This window comes from Prionailurus bengalensis, chromosome D1 (genome assembly GCF_016509475.1).
Source record: "Prionailurus bengalensis isolate Pbe53 chromosome D1, Fcat_Pben_1.1_paternal_pri, whole genome shotgun sequence".
In the NCBI taxonomy this organism is placed as follows: Eukaryota; Metazoa; Chordata; class Mammalia; order Carnivora; family Felidae; genus Prionailurus; species Prionailurus bengalensis.
The window spans coordinates 6,217,914-6,234,996 of NC_057346.1; the positions used below are offsets into that span (position 1 = coordinate 6,217,914).

Below are 17,083 nucleotides of genomic sequence, written 5' to 3' on the forward strand. Positions count from 1 at the left end.
TGTAACTACATGTGGTGATGGATGTTAACCAGACTTACTGTGATGATCATTTCACAACACATACAAAGAATCATTATGTTGTACACTTGAAACTAACACAATTTATATGTGAATTATATCTCAATTTAAAAAAGAATCAGAATTCCCAGGCTAGTATCTTTTTAAACCACATCATAATTAACTAATTCGGGTACTAAAACGAAGTATTTTACAGGTCTTGATGCTATTTTAAAAAGAATTTTATTTCAGGGGCACTTGGGTGGCTCAGTCGGTTAAGCGTCCCACTTCAGCTTAGGTCATGATCTCGTGGTTCTTGCATTCAAGCCCCACATCTGGCTCTGTGCTGACAGCTCAGAGCCTGGAGCCTGCTTTGGATTCTGTGTCTCCCTCTCTCTCTGCCCCTCCCCAATTCTCTCTCTCTCTGTCTCAAAAGTAAATAAATATTTTTTAAAAATTTTTAAGTATTCTATTTCATTTTCCAAAAATTAATTTTTGAATCTTGACCTAGTATGCTACAACTTTACTGTATTCACGGTTTAGTTCTAACATTCGTTTAGATTTCCTAGGATTTTCCTACATCCACAATCATAAAGAGTTTTACTTCTTCCTTTCGAATCTCAATGATCTTTACATCTTTTTCTCGACCTACTATACTATGTAAAACACCCACTATAATATTCAATAGAGGTAGTGAGAGCAGACATCCCTGCCTTGTGCAGAATCTTAGGAAAAAGCATTCCATATTTCACCATTCGATAAAACGTTAGCTGTGGGTTCCTCACAGATAGCCTTTATCCGACTGAAGATGTTTCCTTCTTGTCCTAGTTTGCCAAGTTTTTATCATGAATGGATGCTGAATTCCGTCAAATACAATTTCTGCATCAATCAAGATGATTAAATATTTTTTTTTCTCCTTTGTCCTTTTAATGTCATGAATTACACGTTTTGGTTACCAATTTTGCAATCCAGGGATAAACTCTACTTGGTCATGATGTATTTATGTATATATCTCATACAATCGGATTTTCTAATATTTTTTTAAGAATGTTTTCTCAAAAAAAAAAACAAAAACAAAAGGGGGCGCCTGGGTGGCGCAGTCGGTTAAGCGGCCGACTTCAGCCAGGTCACGATCTCGCGGTCTGTGAGTTGGAGCCCCGAGTCGGGCTCTGGGCTGATGGCTCAGAGCCTGGAGCCTGTTTCCGATTCTGTGTCTCCCTCTCTCTCTGCCCTTCCCCCGTTCATGCTCTGTCTCCCTCTGTCCCAAAAATAAATAAACGTTGAAAAAAAAAAATTAAAAAAAAAAAAAAAGAATGTTTTCTCATCTCTGTTATGACAGATATTGGTCTGTAATTTTCTTTTGTTGTAATGTCCTTGACATGTTTTCGTGTCAGGGTAATGCTGGTCTCATAAAACAAGTTAGGAGAGTGGCTCTTGGAAAACAGCTTGCACTGAAGGCAATTTTTTAGAAGCAAAAGCAAGCAATCATTGCCTGATTTTATATGATTGTTACCCTGATAGCTGAAAATGATTAAAGCTATGGTATTAAATGCAGTCAAGATATTTTAGTACAATGAGGATCTTGAAACTCTTATTAGCAAGTAAATTTCTCTATTGAGGACTAAGTACTTCTCTGTTATGGTTCTTTTCTTTTTTTTTTCTTAAACATGAAATGTATCGTCAAATTGGTTTCCATACAACACCCAGTGCTCATCCCAACAGGTGCCCTCCTCAATGACCATTACCCACTTTCCCCTCCCCTCTACCCCCATCAACCCTCAGTTTATTCTCAGTTTTAAAGAGTCTCTTATGATTTGCCTCCCTCCTTCTCTAACTTTTTTTTCCCCTTCCCCTCCCCCATGGTCTCCTGTTAAGTTTCTCAGGATCCACATAAGAGTGAAAACATATGGTATCTGTCTTTCTCTGTATGACTTATTTCACTTAGCATAACACTCTCCAGTTCTATCCAGTTATGGCTCTTTTAAGTCAATTACTTCACTTGCCTACAATTAAAGCTTAGACAAAGGCCAAGCAATACTTAACGGCTTTTCGGAGATTTTCCGCAATGGGTAATCCATAGGTTAAGAATAATGAATTCTTGGGGCTTTTGGATGACTCAGTCAGTTAAGCATCTGACTTCGGCTCAGGTCATGATCTTGCCGTTCATAGGCTCAAGCCCCGCATCAGGCTCTGTGCTGACAGCTCAGAGCCTGAAGCCTGCTTCAGATTCTGTGTTTTCCTCCTCTCTGGCTCTCTCCTGCTTACATTCTGTCTATCCCTCTCTCAAAAATAAATAAACATTTAGGGGCGCCTGGGTGGCGCAGTCGGTTAAGCGTCCGACTTCAGCCAGGTCACGATCTCGCAGTCCGGGAGTTCGAGCCCCGCGTCAGGCTCTGGGCTGATGGCTCAGAGCCTGGAGCCAGTTTCCGATTCTGTGTCTCCCTCTCTCTCTGCCCCTCCCCTGTTCATGCTCTGTCTCTCTCTGTCCCCAAAATAAAAATAAACGTTGAAAAAAAAAAAATTTAAAAAAAAATAAAAAAAATAAATAAACATTTAAAAAAATTTTTTTAAAGAATGAATTCTTTAAACAGTACTGAACATCCTTTTTTTCCTTCTGTACTCAAATTATAATCTAGTTGAAAAAATCTTAAATAAAAAGATAAAAACATTTTTTAGATTTAAATAATAGTTCAATAGAAGAGACATGTCAAGGATCAAACAATCTTTAGGAGTTTAAGGGAGAAATTATTTCAGGCTAATGTACCCAGAAGTTTTATAAATCATAAAGGAAGTCAAGGTTGAGCTTTACTGTAAAAACAAAGGAAAGGAAGCTTACTGCACTGAGGGCTGGCGCAAGTGGAAAGGCTAGAGGGTACAGAGGGCACCATATAAATTCGGAAGAAAGAGAGCAATCGAGTCCAGCTGGACCATCATGGTTAAGGGCACAGATCCTGAAGCCAGACTGCCTGGCTTCTCATCTTGGCTCTGACACTTAATGGTTCTATGGCTCTGTACAAGTTCCATAACCTCTTTATGTTCCAATTTCCTTTAAAAATGGGACAAAGCATGGAAAAAACTTTCCACTGTGACAGGATGAGTTAAGTCAGCAAACTGTGTGAAACTCTAAGCACAAGGGCCAGCACAAAGAAAACGCTCCAAAAGTAATTTAAAAGAAGAATCAAAGAAATGTATAAATAAGGGCCTCCCCAGGCAGTCAAATACCCTCATGGAGTGAAGCAGGTGGGCTTGTTTAGAAATGTGTCATTTGATGGGGCGCCTGGGTGGCTCAGTCGGTTGAGCGTCCAACTTCAGCTCAGGTCAGGATCTCACAGTCCATGAGTTCGAGCCCCGCGTCAGGCTCTGTGCTGACAGCTCAGAGCCTGGAGCCTGCTTCGGATTCTGTGTCTCCCTCTCTCTCTGACCCTCCCCTGTTCATGCTCTCTGTCTGTCTCAAAAATAAATAAACATTAAAAACAATAATAAAAAGAAATGCGTCGTTTGCTGTTAAACACATTGGAATCGTTTCATTTCAAAACAACAAAGTGTTCTCTTCCACCCATTCTAGCTTTCCATTCTCTACTTGTAACACAGACGAGATCTATTTAGTTTTCAGGTGACTCTGTCACAAGATAAACACAACAGTGCAAGCACAGTGGTAAGTGACAGGTGATGCTCAGCCTCAGTGTAGGGAACCACAGAACCAGGCAGGAACTGTAGAGAACTTGAGAACGTCCCCCTCATCTAAAGAAGGCCACTGACTTAATAAAACCACGGCCAAGGGCTGCTAGGGCCCATTGTTGTCACATTTCCCAATTTTCTTTTTTTTTTTTTAATTTTTTTTTTTTAATTTTTTTTTTCAACGTTTATTTATTTTTGGGACAGAGAGAGACAGAGCATGAATGGGGGAGGGGCAGAGAGAGAGGGAGACACAGAATTGGAAACAGGCTCCAGGCTCTGAGCCATCAGCCCAGAGCCTGACGCGGGGCTCGAACTCACGGACCGCAAGATCGTGACCTGGCTGAAGTCGGGCCCTTAACTGACTGCGCCACCCAGGCGCCCCAATTTTTTTTTTAAATGTTTATTCATTTTTGAGAGACAGAGAGAGACAAAGCATGTGTGGGGGCAGAGAGAGGGAGACACAGAAATCCGAACCAGGCTCCAGGCTCCGAGCTGTTAGCACAGAGCCCGATGCTGGGCTCGAACCCGTGAACTGTGAGATCATGACCTGAGCCGAAGTTGGATGCCCAAATGACTGAGCCACCCAGGCGCCTCACATTTCCCAATTTTTGAAGGACGCTGAAGACTCAGATTTGTATGTGAAAGCACCTGATTTTCTTACGTACACAATTTTTTAACATGCTACCACACATACCACCACTACCCCAGCCAAGGAGAACACGCCTGACCACTGTATCTGACCCACATGCTGCCCACCTGCCGTAAAGAGCATGGTGACTAGAATAGGAAACCTGAACTAGATCAAATTAAGAATTTGTAAGTAACATTTTAGGGCAGACATAACTGCCCTCTGGTCAATCTTGCAGAGATAACTCTTCTTAACAATGAACAGCACAATATACTTTGGATGAGAAAATAATGTCATCAAAATGATGTTTAGGAGAATTAATCTGTACCATCACCCAGAATAGATTAAAATATGCTTATAACACAGGCTTATGAAAAGTCATTTTTCATTTTATATTTGCTGAAATACCACTGCTCTTAAGTTTAAATGTTACCAACAGTAAAAATGCTTAAACCTAAAAAAAAGAAAATGTGAATATTCTCAAAATTCTAGAAATACTTGGGGCTCCTGGGTGGCACAGTCGGTTAAGCGTCCGACTTCAGCCAGGTCACGATCTCGCGGTCCGTGAGTTCGAGCCCCGCGTCGGGCTCTGGGCTGAAGGCTCAGAGCCTGGAGCCTGTTTCTGATTCTGTGTCTCCCTCTCTCTCTGCCCCTCGCCCGTTCATGCTCTGTCTCTCTCTGTCCCAAAAATAAATAAACGTTGAAAAAAAAATTAAAAAAAAAAAAAATTAAAAAAAAAAATAAATAAATAAAAATAAAAATGTAAAAACCATTCTTGGCTCAAGAGCTGCACAGAACAGGCTATGGGCTAAATCTGGCCAACAAGCCATAGGTTGCCAACCCCTGATGTAATAAATATACTTGCCCTTAGGAAAACTGCAATGAGGCATGGAAGAGTAAAGGATCATAATGTCTGCAACTTGTTCTCGAATGACTCAGCAATAACAATAATAATAATGATAATATGTACAAGAGAAATAAAACACACGGTAAAATGTTCACAAATGGTAAATCTAGGTGAAAGGTGAGGGGAGTTCATTATACCATGCTAGCAACTTTCCATTAAACTTGACTTCTATCAAAATAAAAGGTTTAGATTTACCAAAAAAGGGGCATAGATATCTCTGGGGATTTAAACCTGGACACCTCAATGTGCAGACATGGGGCCTGGTTCTGGCAGCTCAAGCAGGAGAGAATGAGAACTGTCACAAAGGAAGAGGTATTCTGTCATCAAGGTCACTTCAATACATACCCATGTGTCCAGAGGTATCTAGATTCTCCAGTCATCACCAGCAAACTTCGACGAGGCAACATAACGGGCACCGTGATGCCGTCTGGGTGCTTAAAGTCCATGACAACCTTGAAGGAAAGACAAAAGCATAAAGATGAATCAAAAATGTCATGTACTCCAAGGGTGAGAATGATTAATTGATTCTGGCTTTCCAGGTTAACAGGGATTCAGACATGATAATGCTTACAGAAGAGTATAGCACGGTGGTCTTCAAACTTCTGTGCACATAAAAATCAACTGGATAGCTAAAAAACACTCTTCATCCATAGGCTCAAACTTAGCAGGTCTAGGATGAGGCCCAGGAATCTGTCACCCCAGGAAATTATGATGCAGGTGGTCTGAGGACCATACATACAATGCAAAACACAAAGGCAGTGGTCAAATGCTAGGACTGGGGGCTGAAACATTCATATCCTGACTCTTCCATTTACTTGCTATATGACCCAGGACAAGTCAGTTAACCCCTCCGTGCCTCAGTTTCCTCAGTCCTTATAGGATTGTTACATGAATTAAATATATAATGGACATAAAAGACACTATCTGGCACATAATATAAAAATTCTATAATATAATTATACACAGGATATTAATAATTCATAACACCCCCCGCAAACAACTATTAGATGCCTATTCTCATATAACCCATTTTGCCTTTAAAGTCATGCAACATTTTGGATACTGAAGGCTAATTTATAGGAGACAATCGAAGAACACAGGAACATTTTCAGTAACTCTTTCTAAGTTGTGCTCAAATATTATTATGAATAACAACCTATTAAGATACAACACCAGGAAACTATTTGTCCTCAGGAACCCAAATGCCAAAGAGTTCAGTCTAAACATAGCAGCAGCTGACAAAGGTGACTTTAAAAGGCACACCATGGGGCTAAAAAATATTTTTAAGTGTACAATTCAATCCACTTGAAAAATAAATATGACAATGAAGTATCAGCAGGATGAATGGAACTTAGCAAAGCATCTTTGTTAAAGGTGAACTTTTAGCACAGTACCTCGCATAACAACTGTTACCGACTATTATCGGTTCAAAGTAGACAACAGACATGAAAATTCCTCGTAAACTACAAAGAATTATAAAGACCCAAGGTGCTTTTCTCCCTTTCGCATCTGTCCTGGGAAATTGGGAAAATAAAGCGAACTGACAGAATTTCATTTTCGAACAATTATCTGTTCCAAATGATCACTTTTGAAATTTCAAAAAACCATGCTCTAAAAATATTCTATTTATAAACACTGCAGATGAATTCTTAAGTTGTAGGGTGAAGTATAATGATACCTGCAACTTTCCAAAATGTATACGTAAGACGATGGACTGATAAAAGAATGGATAGACAGACAACTATTCGATAAAGCAAAAATGTTAAAAAGTTAACTGTAGAATCTAGGTGGTACATATATAGGTATTTGCTATACAATTCATTCTATTTTCCTACATGAAAATTTTCATACTAAAAAGTTGAGGGAAAGGGAGAAAAACCCACTCTGACCCATTTTTTTTTTTAATATTTTTATTTATTTTTGAGACAGAGAGAGACAGAGCATGAATGGGGGAGGGGCAGAGAGAGAGGGAGACACAGAATCGGAAGCAGGCTCCAGGCTCTGAGCCATCAACCCAGAGCCCGACGCGGGGCTCGAACTCACAGACTGTGAGATCGTGACCCGAGCCGAAGTCGGATGCTCAACCGACTGAGCCACCCAGGTGCCCCTGACCCATTTTTAAACCAACACATGAAGGTTTCAATCTTCTGAAGAAAAACTAAGGTCCACGTAGAGGACAGAATGACAAGCAGATTTATTAATTTTTTTTTTATCAGAGAAAATCATTTGTGGCTTAAGGAAATGAAAACTGCTGACAGGGGCGCCTGGGTGGCGCAGTCGGTTAAGCGTCCGATTTCAGCCAGGTCACGATCTCACGGTCTGTGAGTTCGAGCCCCGCATCGGGCTCTGGGCTGATGACTCAGAGCCTGGAGCCTGTTTCCGATTCTGTCTCCCTCTCTCTCTGCCCCTCCCCCGTTCATGCTCTGTCTCTCTCTGTCCCAAAAATAAATAAACGTTGAAAAAAAAATTAAAAAAAAAAAAGAAAACTGCTGACAAACTATTCTGAGAGACTAGACTCCCATTTATTCCTTAGATGAATATTTATTTTTCACTGTGTGAGCTTTCAAAGGCCACAATGGTAAGTGAGAAACATGTCCTTGCCTGCCCAGAGGTTACAGTTCCTGGCTAATTAACACTCAACATTTGTTACAAATCTACAGTGCCTATTTACTTGTAAAATGCAAACACATTTCCTTCCATCAACAGAGAGTAATGATCTTAAAATTCGGAAATCTCAGTTTAGACAAATGATCAGAACTAACAAGACAAGTATGAACTTGATGCTAATTATTTGGGAAATATTTGTCCTGAATACAGAAGCCAAGTTTCAAGGAAGAAAAATACACTACCAAATAAGTCAAATTTTATGGGAATTAGGTTAGAATATACATAATACTTATTATTATTATTGATGATAATCATTATTAGTTTGCTAGACAGGCTCACAGAACTCAGGAAAACAGTTCACCCACTGTTTACCAGTTGATTATAAAATGATATTCTAAAGGATCCAGATGAACATCCAGATGGAAGAGACGTGCAGGGCCGTGTGTGTGTGGGAAGGGGCACACAGCTTCCATACCCTCTCTACTGTGCCCTTCTTACAGCACCTCTGCATGTTCATCGGCCCGGAAGCTCTCTGACCCCCAGACTATTGGGATTTTTACGGAGGCCTCATCATGTAGGCATGACCAGTTACTAACTCTATCTCCAGCCCCTCTCGCCTCTGGAAAACAGGGAACGGGACTGAAAATTCCAAGATTCTGACCTTGGCTTGGTCTTTCTGGTGAGCAGCCACCATCCAGGAGCCCACGAGGAGTCATCTCACTAGGACAAGACACTGCCATCCCCCAGGGAATTCCAAAGGCCTTAGGAAGTCTGTGTCAGGAACCCGGGTGAGTTACCAAATATTAGAACAAAAAATGCTCCTAGTACTCTTCTTATTTAGGAAATTTAGAAGTGTTTTTGCTCTGGAAAGCAGTGTGGAGGTTCCTCAGAAAATTAAAAATAGACCTACCCTATGACCCAGCAATAGCACTGCTAGGAATTTATCCAAGGGATACAGGAGCACTGATGCATAGGGCCACTTGTACCCCAATGTTCATAGCAGCACTCTCAACAATAGCCAAATTATGGAAAGAGCCTAAATGTCCATCAACTGATGAATGGATAAAGAAATTGTGGTTTATATACACAAGGGAATATTACATGGCAATGAGAAAAAATGAAATATGGCCTTTTGTAGCAACGTGGATGGAACTGGAGAGTGTGATGCTAAGTGAAATAAGCCATACAGAGAAAGACAGATACCATATGGTCTCACTCTTATGTGGATCCTGAGAAACTTAACAGGAACCCATGGGGGAGGGGAAGGAAAAAAAAAAAAAAGAGGTTAGAATGGGAGAGAGCCAAAGCATAAGAGACTGTTAAAAACTGAGAACAAACTGAGGGTTGATGGGGGGTGGGAGGGAGGAGAGGGTGGGTGATGGGTATTGAGGAGGGCACCTTTTGGGATGAGCACTGGGTGTTGTATGGAAACCAATTTGTCAATAAATTTCAGAAAAAAAAAAATTAAAAAAATTAAAAAAAAAAAAAAATAATAAAGAATTTAGAGATTCGGGACCCAAAAAAAAAAAAAAAAAAAAAAAAAAAGAAGTGTTTTTGGAGTTCTGTGCCAGGAACTGGGGACACAGACTAATATACCTGTTTTCTATTACCTCACAGGTATACAATGTGAGAGTTTGGTTTTTTTTTTAATTTAAGAAAGTAATTTTTGGGGCGCCTGGGTGGCGCAGTCGGTTAGGCGTCCGACTTCAGCCAGGTCACGATCTCACGGTCGAGCCCCGCGTCGGGCTCTGGGCTGATGGCTCAGAGCCTGGAGCCTGTTTCCAATTCTGTGTCTCCCTCTCTCTCTGCCCCTCCTCCGTTCATGCTCTGTCTCTCTCTGTCCCAAAAATAAATAAACGTTGAAAAAAAATTTAAAAAAAAAAAAAGTAATTTTTATTTATAAAATTAAAAGAAAATTAAATTTTTCTTAAAACAGTCTATCATAAAAGACTGTCATTATCATCATATTTATTTAAAGTATCTGTATCTTAACTAAACAAGACTTGTTAAGACTAAAAAAAAAAAAAACTTTTTAAAACATTCACAAAGGATTCACAATCAATAACGCTCCCTGCAACTGCTGAATCATTCTGCCAATGTGACAGCTTTGCTCCACAGGAGCTTTTTCCAATTATTCTTTTTGGTTTTACCTATTTTCCTTATTTTCCGAGATGGCAGAGTCAATAAAGATCAAGGTCCCAGCAAGCTCGTGGGGCATGATGGAGAATAACGTTCAGTTCAAAGCAAGCAAACAAAAAATCCTAGACTTTCTGATCTTATAAAACCTTTATGCATTCAAAGTACAATAGAAGTGAAAACCCCAGACACAGCCATCACTCTATCCTCAAGGAAAGATGACTCATGACAGAAAAGTACATGAAATAAATAGATCTCCGTGTCGGCTAAACAGGAAAATGAAGAGTACATTGCTACTGGGAGCATTTCCAAGAAAGAAGACAAACTTAATGTGGATCCTTACTGGTTAGAAAACTGGGTTGAGATCATGAACATTCTGAAACCCTGAACGGCATATGCACGAGAGACAATATGATGTAAAGCATGACATGTGAGTCACAGAGAACGATGAAGACTGATAGGGTGGAAGTCACTATGTTTGACTGAAGAAAATATCCCACAGCTGAGAATGTAGCAGGAGCTAGAGAAGTCCACCTGTTCCCCATTTCCTGCCAAATATAAATCTTCTGTAATTGCACTGATGTTTTCATTGGATTCAAATGAAGCAAGAATTTGCTTATTTTAAATGGCAAACAAGGGGGCTCCTGGGAGGCTCAGCTGGTTAAGTGTCCGACTCTTGGGTTCAGCTGAGGTCACGATCTCATGGTTTGTGAGTTCAAGCCCCACATCGGGCTCTGAGATGACACCGTGAAGCCTGCTGACGATTCTCTTTCCCTATGTGTCTGCCCACTCAATCTCACCCCCACCTCTATCTCTCTAAAAAATAAATAAATGAATATTTTTTAAAAATGGCAAACAAGTGACTCTACATGTTTCATCAGGGCCATGTCTACCACATTTGGACAAGTGGGAAAGGAGAAAAGGAAAAAGGGAGAGAGTCATGAATGCAAATATACAAGCTATAAAGTATTTACAAAGAAATACAGGTCATGTCAAAAATGTCTGTTTACATACTTTCCTTGGACCACAAATACAGAATCCCAGTGTATCATGAGATATATAGTCTATTGTGGGGGAGAAGAGGAACTTAGAACATTTTTAGTAAAACAAATAATAGTTTTTTGTCTCTCAAAAAACAATGACGCCCCTAAATGTGTACTTTGCTAAACTGAAAAGTAGCTGGAAGAAAAGCCTGCTGATACGCCATATTATTCCAGGGCAGAGGAACTAATAGGAATTTTGTCTGGGACACTTGGAGAACACTGGCTGATGTCAATGACCTTTCAATCTCTTACCCAAGCCATATAAGTCTGCTTAGTTTTCATCCTTTAAGGCAAGTTAAAATCAAAGACCAAAACAAACCTATTTCCCTTCCTGGACTCCTATTGGCAAGATAAGTTTCCAAACAACAACAAAAGCAGGAGCCTTGAAATTTGCTAAATTTCTTGAAAGCTGAGAAGTCAAGATTACCAAGTCTTGTGAAATTCAAAGGAAAGAAACTGTGGCAGCCACACACCCTGAACATACTAGACCCACGGTCTCCCATTTATAAATCGCTGAAAGAAAGCAAACTCTACTTCCTTGTTGCACAGTCAGAAGCAATTTTGTAACGTCCAGGCCTCAATATTCTTGTCGTGAGGGGCAAAGTCGCGCATTAGAACATATAGATGAGATGGTACTTTGTGGCACAGCAAAGTGGTCCTTCAAGAAGTACGTGCAGGAGAGAACTACCGCTGTGGCCCAAATGCCCTCGTTCCCCACTGCCTCTGAGAGAGGATGCGAGAAGCAGAGCATCATCTGAGCTTGTGGTGTGAAAACTTTCCCCGCTGGTCAGATACGACGTCTGCATTTAGGATCCATACCTGGGAACCTGCCTACAGTAGTGGATGTGTGAAACAAGCAAAATCAGGCTAAAATTTCAGAAGAAAACACCACAAACAACTCTAGCGCGTATGTCAGCAAATTCCACCTTTCGAATACAACTCTGTCTTCCAAAACTAGGTCTCCACTGCTGAAAGAATAGAGGCTGGCATCTCTACATCTTCCCCAAATACACATGATTTTGAACCGTTTTGTCTGGCTGAGCTCAAGTAGAATATAAAACAAAAGTGGAAGCATTTTTTAGTTTAAATGGTCTAAATACATTTGCAAAAGGCACAAAAGAGAGCAAAGTAAACACTGCACAACAGAAGAATACACTGGAAAAAGAAAAGATGCTGAATTGGACACACTGTAGCCACCAGTGAATATTATAAATGCTTAGCTTAAATGTCTGTAATATATTCATGCTCACATGTTTGCACTGGGACCACTTGCTATCAGCTTTCATTTACCACACGGAGGCTTCATTCCTTTGCAGGAACTGTAAAGTGAAAATCCACATCCCCCAAAGTCGAAATCCAAAAACAAGAGACAATCACAAACCACTTCAGTAAAATTAAGCTTTGCTTTATATATGACAAAACTCCAAAGGTAATGAAACATTTTAGCTTTAAAAAACATTATTTGGGGGCACCTGGGTGGCTCAGTCGGTTAAGCATCCGACGTCCGCTCAGGTCATGATCTCACGGTTCATGGGTTCAAGTCCCACGTCGGGCTCTGTGCTGACAGCTCACAGCCTGGAGCCTGCTTTGAGTTCTCTCCCTCTCTCTGTTTCTCCCTCTCTCTGCCCCTCCCCACTCATGCTCTGCCTTTCTCTCTCAAAAACAAACAAAAATTTTTTAAAAAATTATTTGATATTTTATGCTTATTTACTTGTTACATTCTGTCTAGTAGATTACACTCAACAAATATTTTTGAATGAATAAATGAATGAATAAATTCACCATCAACAATTTATTTGAAAAGAATAGGGTGATGTACCTTACATTTTTGGACAGAAAGCTTCCAAAATTCCATTTAATTCTTTTCTGAGCTTTCCTCCTTAGGCAAAATAAGTCAACAGATTCACATACACAGATAACCACAATGAGACAGCTAAAGCAAAAAGAACAACAGTAGTCACGAGTATATCTACTGCTGAGGCCCTAGCTTACTTCTCATGAAGCAAAACCCACTTATTAGAATAGCTTCCATAGGTACCATCATGAGGTACTACTTCACATCTCTTAGAGGGAAGGAAAGGGAAGGGAAGGGAAGGGAAGGGAAGGGAAGGGAAGGGAAGGGAAGGGAAGGGAAGGGAAGGGAAGAAGGAAGGGAAGGGAAGGGAAGGGAAGGGAAGGGAAGGGAAGGGAAGGGAAGAAGGAAGGGAAGGGAAGGGAAGGGAAGGGAAGGGAAGGGAAGGGAAGGGAAGGGAAGAAGGAAAGGAAGGGAAGGGAAGAAGGAAGGAAGGAAGGAAGGAAGGAAAGAAAGAAAGAAGGAAGAAAAAAATAAGGGGAGGGGAAGGGAGGGAAGGGAAAAGGGAAAGAAGGAAGGGGAAGAAAGGAAGGAAGAAAGAAAGGAAAAAAAAATAAGGGAAGAGAAGGGAAGGGGAGGGGAGGAAGGAAGGAAGGAAAGCCAAACAAGTATTAAAGAGTTAAAGACGTGGAGAAAAGAGAACCCTTGTGCACTGCTGCTGGGAATGCAAACTGGTGCAGCCACTGTGAAAAACAGTGTGGAGGTTACTCAAAAAGTTAAAACTAGAATTACTCTCTGATCCAGCAATTCCACTTCTGGGTATTTACCCAAAAGAAATGAAAGCACTAACTCAAAAAGATATCTGCACCCCCATGTCCACAGCAGTATTATATACAACAGTCAAGACAAGGAAACAATCTAAGTGACCATCAAAAGATGAATGGATAAAGAAGGTGTGATATTTATACACAATGGAATATTATTCAGCCATTAAAAAGAAAGAAATCCTGCCATGTGTGACAACATGAATGGACTCGGACCAGGAGGGCATTATGCTGAGTAAAATAAGTCAGACAACGACATGCCATATGAGCTCACTTAGTATGTAGAATATAAAAAAATTAAAACACCAAACTCACAGATAGAGAACAGACTGGTGGTTGCCAAAGGCAGGGAGTGCAGAGTGGGTGAAATGGGTAAACACACTTCCAGTTATAGAACTAGTAAATCGTGGGGAGATAAGGTACAGTATGATGACTAATAGTAATACGGTGGTGTATATATGAAAGTTGCTGAGAGATTTTTTTTTTTTTTTTTAATTTTTTTTTTAATGTTTTTATTTATTTTTGGGACAGAGAGAGACAGAGCATGAACGGGGGAGGGGCAGAGAGAGAGGGAGACACAGAATCGGAAACAGGCTCCAGGCTCCGAGCCATCAGCCCAGAGCCTGACGCGGGGCTCGAACTCACGGACCGCGAGATCGTGACCTGGCTGAAGTCGGACGCTTAACCGACTGCGCCATCCAGGCGCCCCTGCTGAGAGATTTTAAAAGCTCTCATCACAAGGGGAAAACACTATAATCATATGCAGGGATAGATGCTCACTAGAATTACTGGGACTTACTAGATTTACTGTGCTAATCATTCCGCAATATACACATATGTCAAGTCATTATGTTGTGCTCCCAAAACTAATACAATGTTATATGTCAATTACATCTCGATTACAAAACAAAAAACCCCAAAACTATGAAATATACACTAAAACAACAACAACTCACTGCTGGTGCGATGATTATGGTACATCAGTGTCGGCAATAGGGGTGGCAGCAACAGTAGCTGCCGTTATTGTTGAATTCTTCTCAATTCTGTACAATTAAAATTCAAAAATTATATGCCAACTTCAATCTGTGACAGAGAGCACAGAAAGGAGGTGACTTCTCCATGGTCCATTAAGAGTTACCAGTAGGGATGAGCTACAACCCAACTCTCCTGACTTGTCCAATGATGAACCCAATCCCTGTGTGCAAACGTAAGGATCTGGACATAAGACACACAGACTTTAACTTTTTCAGTTTCTAGCACTGCACTGGAACATTTGATTGAATGATGATTACAACTGCCATCGGGTGCCTATATTACCTCATTTCTATTTATTCTGTGAAAGATTAATATGAAATCCTACTGCCTTTGAAGTTGATATTGTACAGATTTAGCATTTTAACATTTTCTAACTCAACGACTCAGAATTCTAGCTAAATACCATAATTGTCTGTAAGCCTTCTATAAATATAGAAAACTGGCCTTCATCTCAGACATTCTGAATCAGAATAAACCACAGTACCTGCTCTGGAAAAAGATAGTCTAGATAGTCTAGAGAAACATCTCTAGATATCTCTAAAGAACAGAAATGAACCACAGGGACCTCAAATATATAAATATCAGAAACAGCCTATAAAACAAAAATTCTTACCAAGTTTACAGATATAAATGCTAAACCTGAAAATTTCAGCAGAGAACTGGAAATGATTTTTTTTAAATACACTGTAAATTTGAAGAAAAACCAAGTAGATACTCTGAAACTGACAAATACCATGACTGAAACTAGGCCACTGATGAATGAGTTTAACAGCAATCAGACATGGTTGAAAAAAAGAATTAGTGACAGAAGAAAACTGTCTCTAGCAAAATACACTAAACACAGAAGAGAGGGCAAGCAAAATAAAGTCTACAGAAAACAGGCAGATGGACAGAGAACAGAACAGAGGCAAAAATCTATAGGGATAATGGCTCAAAATTGATGGGGAGTAAAAAATCCACAGGTTCAAGAAACCCAATAAGTCCCAAGAATAAATAAACCCATAAAAATAAACAGAATAATCAGGCACATCAAAATAAAAGTAGAGGAAACACAAGAGAAAGAAGAAAATCTGAAAAGAAGCCAGAGAAATAAACAAAGGTCATGGGAGTGATAATGTGAGCCACAAGGAAGTCAATGAAGTCTTGCACGCACTACAGGAACTGCCAACCTCAAATTCTATACCCAGTGAAAATAGCCTGAAGGATGAAGGTGAGGTGAAGACACCTGCAGACAGAATAACAGGGGCAGCCAGCAGTGCACCTGGACTCAAGAAAATTTAAAGGCTGTACATTGTGGAAAAGGAAAATGATCCCAGATGGGAGGTCTGAGATCAAGGAATGAAGAGAAAAGAAAATGGTAAGTATGTTTAAATGATCACTAATGGTATAAATCAGGGAAGTAGCTAAAAAAAAATGAAGAGAATTCAACTGAACAGTAATAACCAGTATGAAAATTATAAGGGAGTCTCAGAGTTAAGGTATTCTGAAGTTCTTATACTATTCAGCAAAAAAGTAAAGATTCCAATTAAGCTTCAACTCTGAATGAATCTCAAATAATTGTGATGAGTAAAAGAAACCATACAGGAAAGAGTACATACTGCATGACTACTGTATAAAAACTCTGGAAAATACTATGTAATCTAAGATATTAAGGAACAGGAGGACACAAGGAAACTCTTGGGGATGATGGATATGTTCATTATCTTGAGAGTGGTGAAGCTTTCATGAGTTTTTATTTTAATATGTGCAGCTATTGACAATTACACGTAGGAGCTGTTCTTGGAAGAAAATATTGTGGGGTGCAGTGAAAATAGTACTTGAAAGCAAAATTCACAATTTTAAAAATGTACGTCAAGAATGTTTCCCAGGTTCTACACTGATCGACTGGAGGAAATTAAACAGAGCAGGGAACTGAGGAAGAGACAAAGTCTGTTTTGTTTTGTATGGGAGAATAGCAGTGGGTGGAAAATGGCTAAAGACAAAGATAACAAGTTCATATTTAGAAAAAAGAAAACATCTTTTAGAGAGCTGGATATTCACATCGAAAATCTGAGGTGGGGACGGGGTAGTCAAGGCTGGAAATGTTTTTCTGTCTCCCAAATTGCTTGTGAAAATGCTGTTCACATCAATAAAAGCTCTTTTAAGGAAGGAGCCAAGATGGCGTAACAGCATGGAAGCTTTTAGTGCGTCTCGCGTCCATGAAATACAGCCAGACCAACACTAAACCATCCTACACACCTAGAAAACTGATTGGAAGATTAACACAACAATCTGCACAACCTGAACTACAGAATTCAGCAGGTATGCTACACAAAGGGCTGAACTTGGGGAGCAAGAAGCCCCGAAAGGTAGGAAACCCCTTTTGTGGACAGAGAGAGGACGAGACTGGGGAGGGGGGGAGCATACAGGAAAAGCACCCCTCCCCAAAAGCAACTG

The 17,083-nt window shown here is 40.1% G+C and overlaps 1 protein-coding gene across 10 annotated transcripts in view; it reads right to left on the reverse strand.

Annotated features, from left to right (window-relative positions):
- The window catches only part of ALKBH8 (alkB homolog 8, tRNA methyltransferase), a 65,074-nt gene that overhangs the window by 18,907 nt on the left and 29,084 nt on the right, over window positions 1-17,083 (reverse strand). For all 10 annotated transcript variants that reach the window (XM_043579229.1, XM_043579226.1, XM_043579233.1 and 7 more), the window contains one exon: window positions 5,556-5,662. In XM_043579229.1, the coding sequence (XP_043435164.1) occupies window positions 5,556-5,662 (107 nt within the window). The remainder of the gene's footprint in view (window positions 1-5,555; window positions 5,663-17,083) is intronic.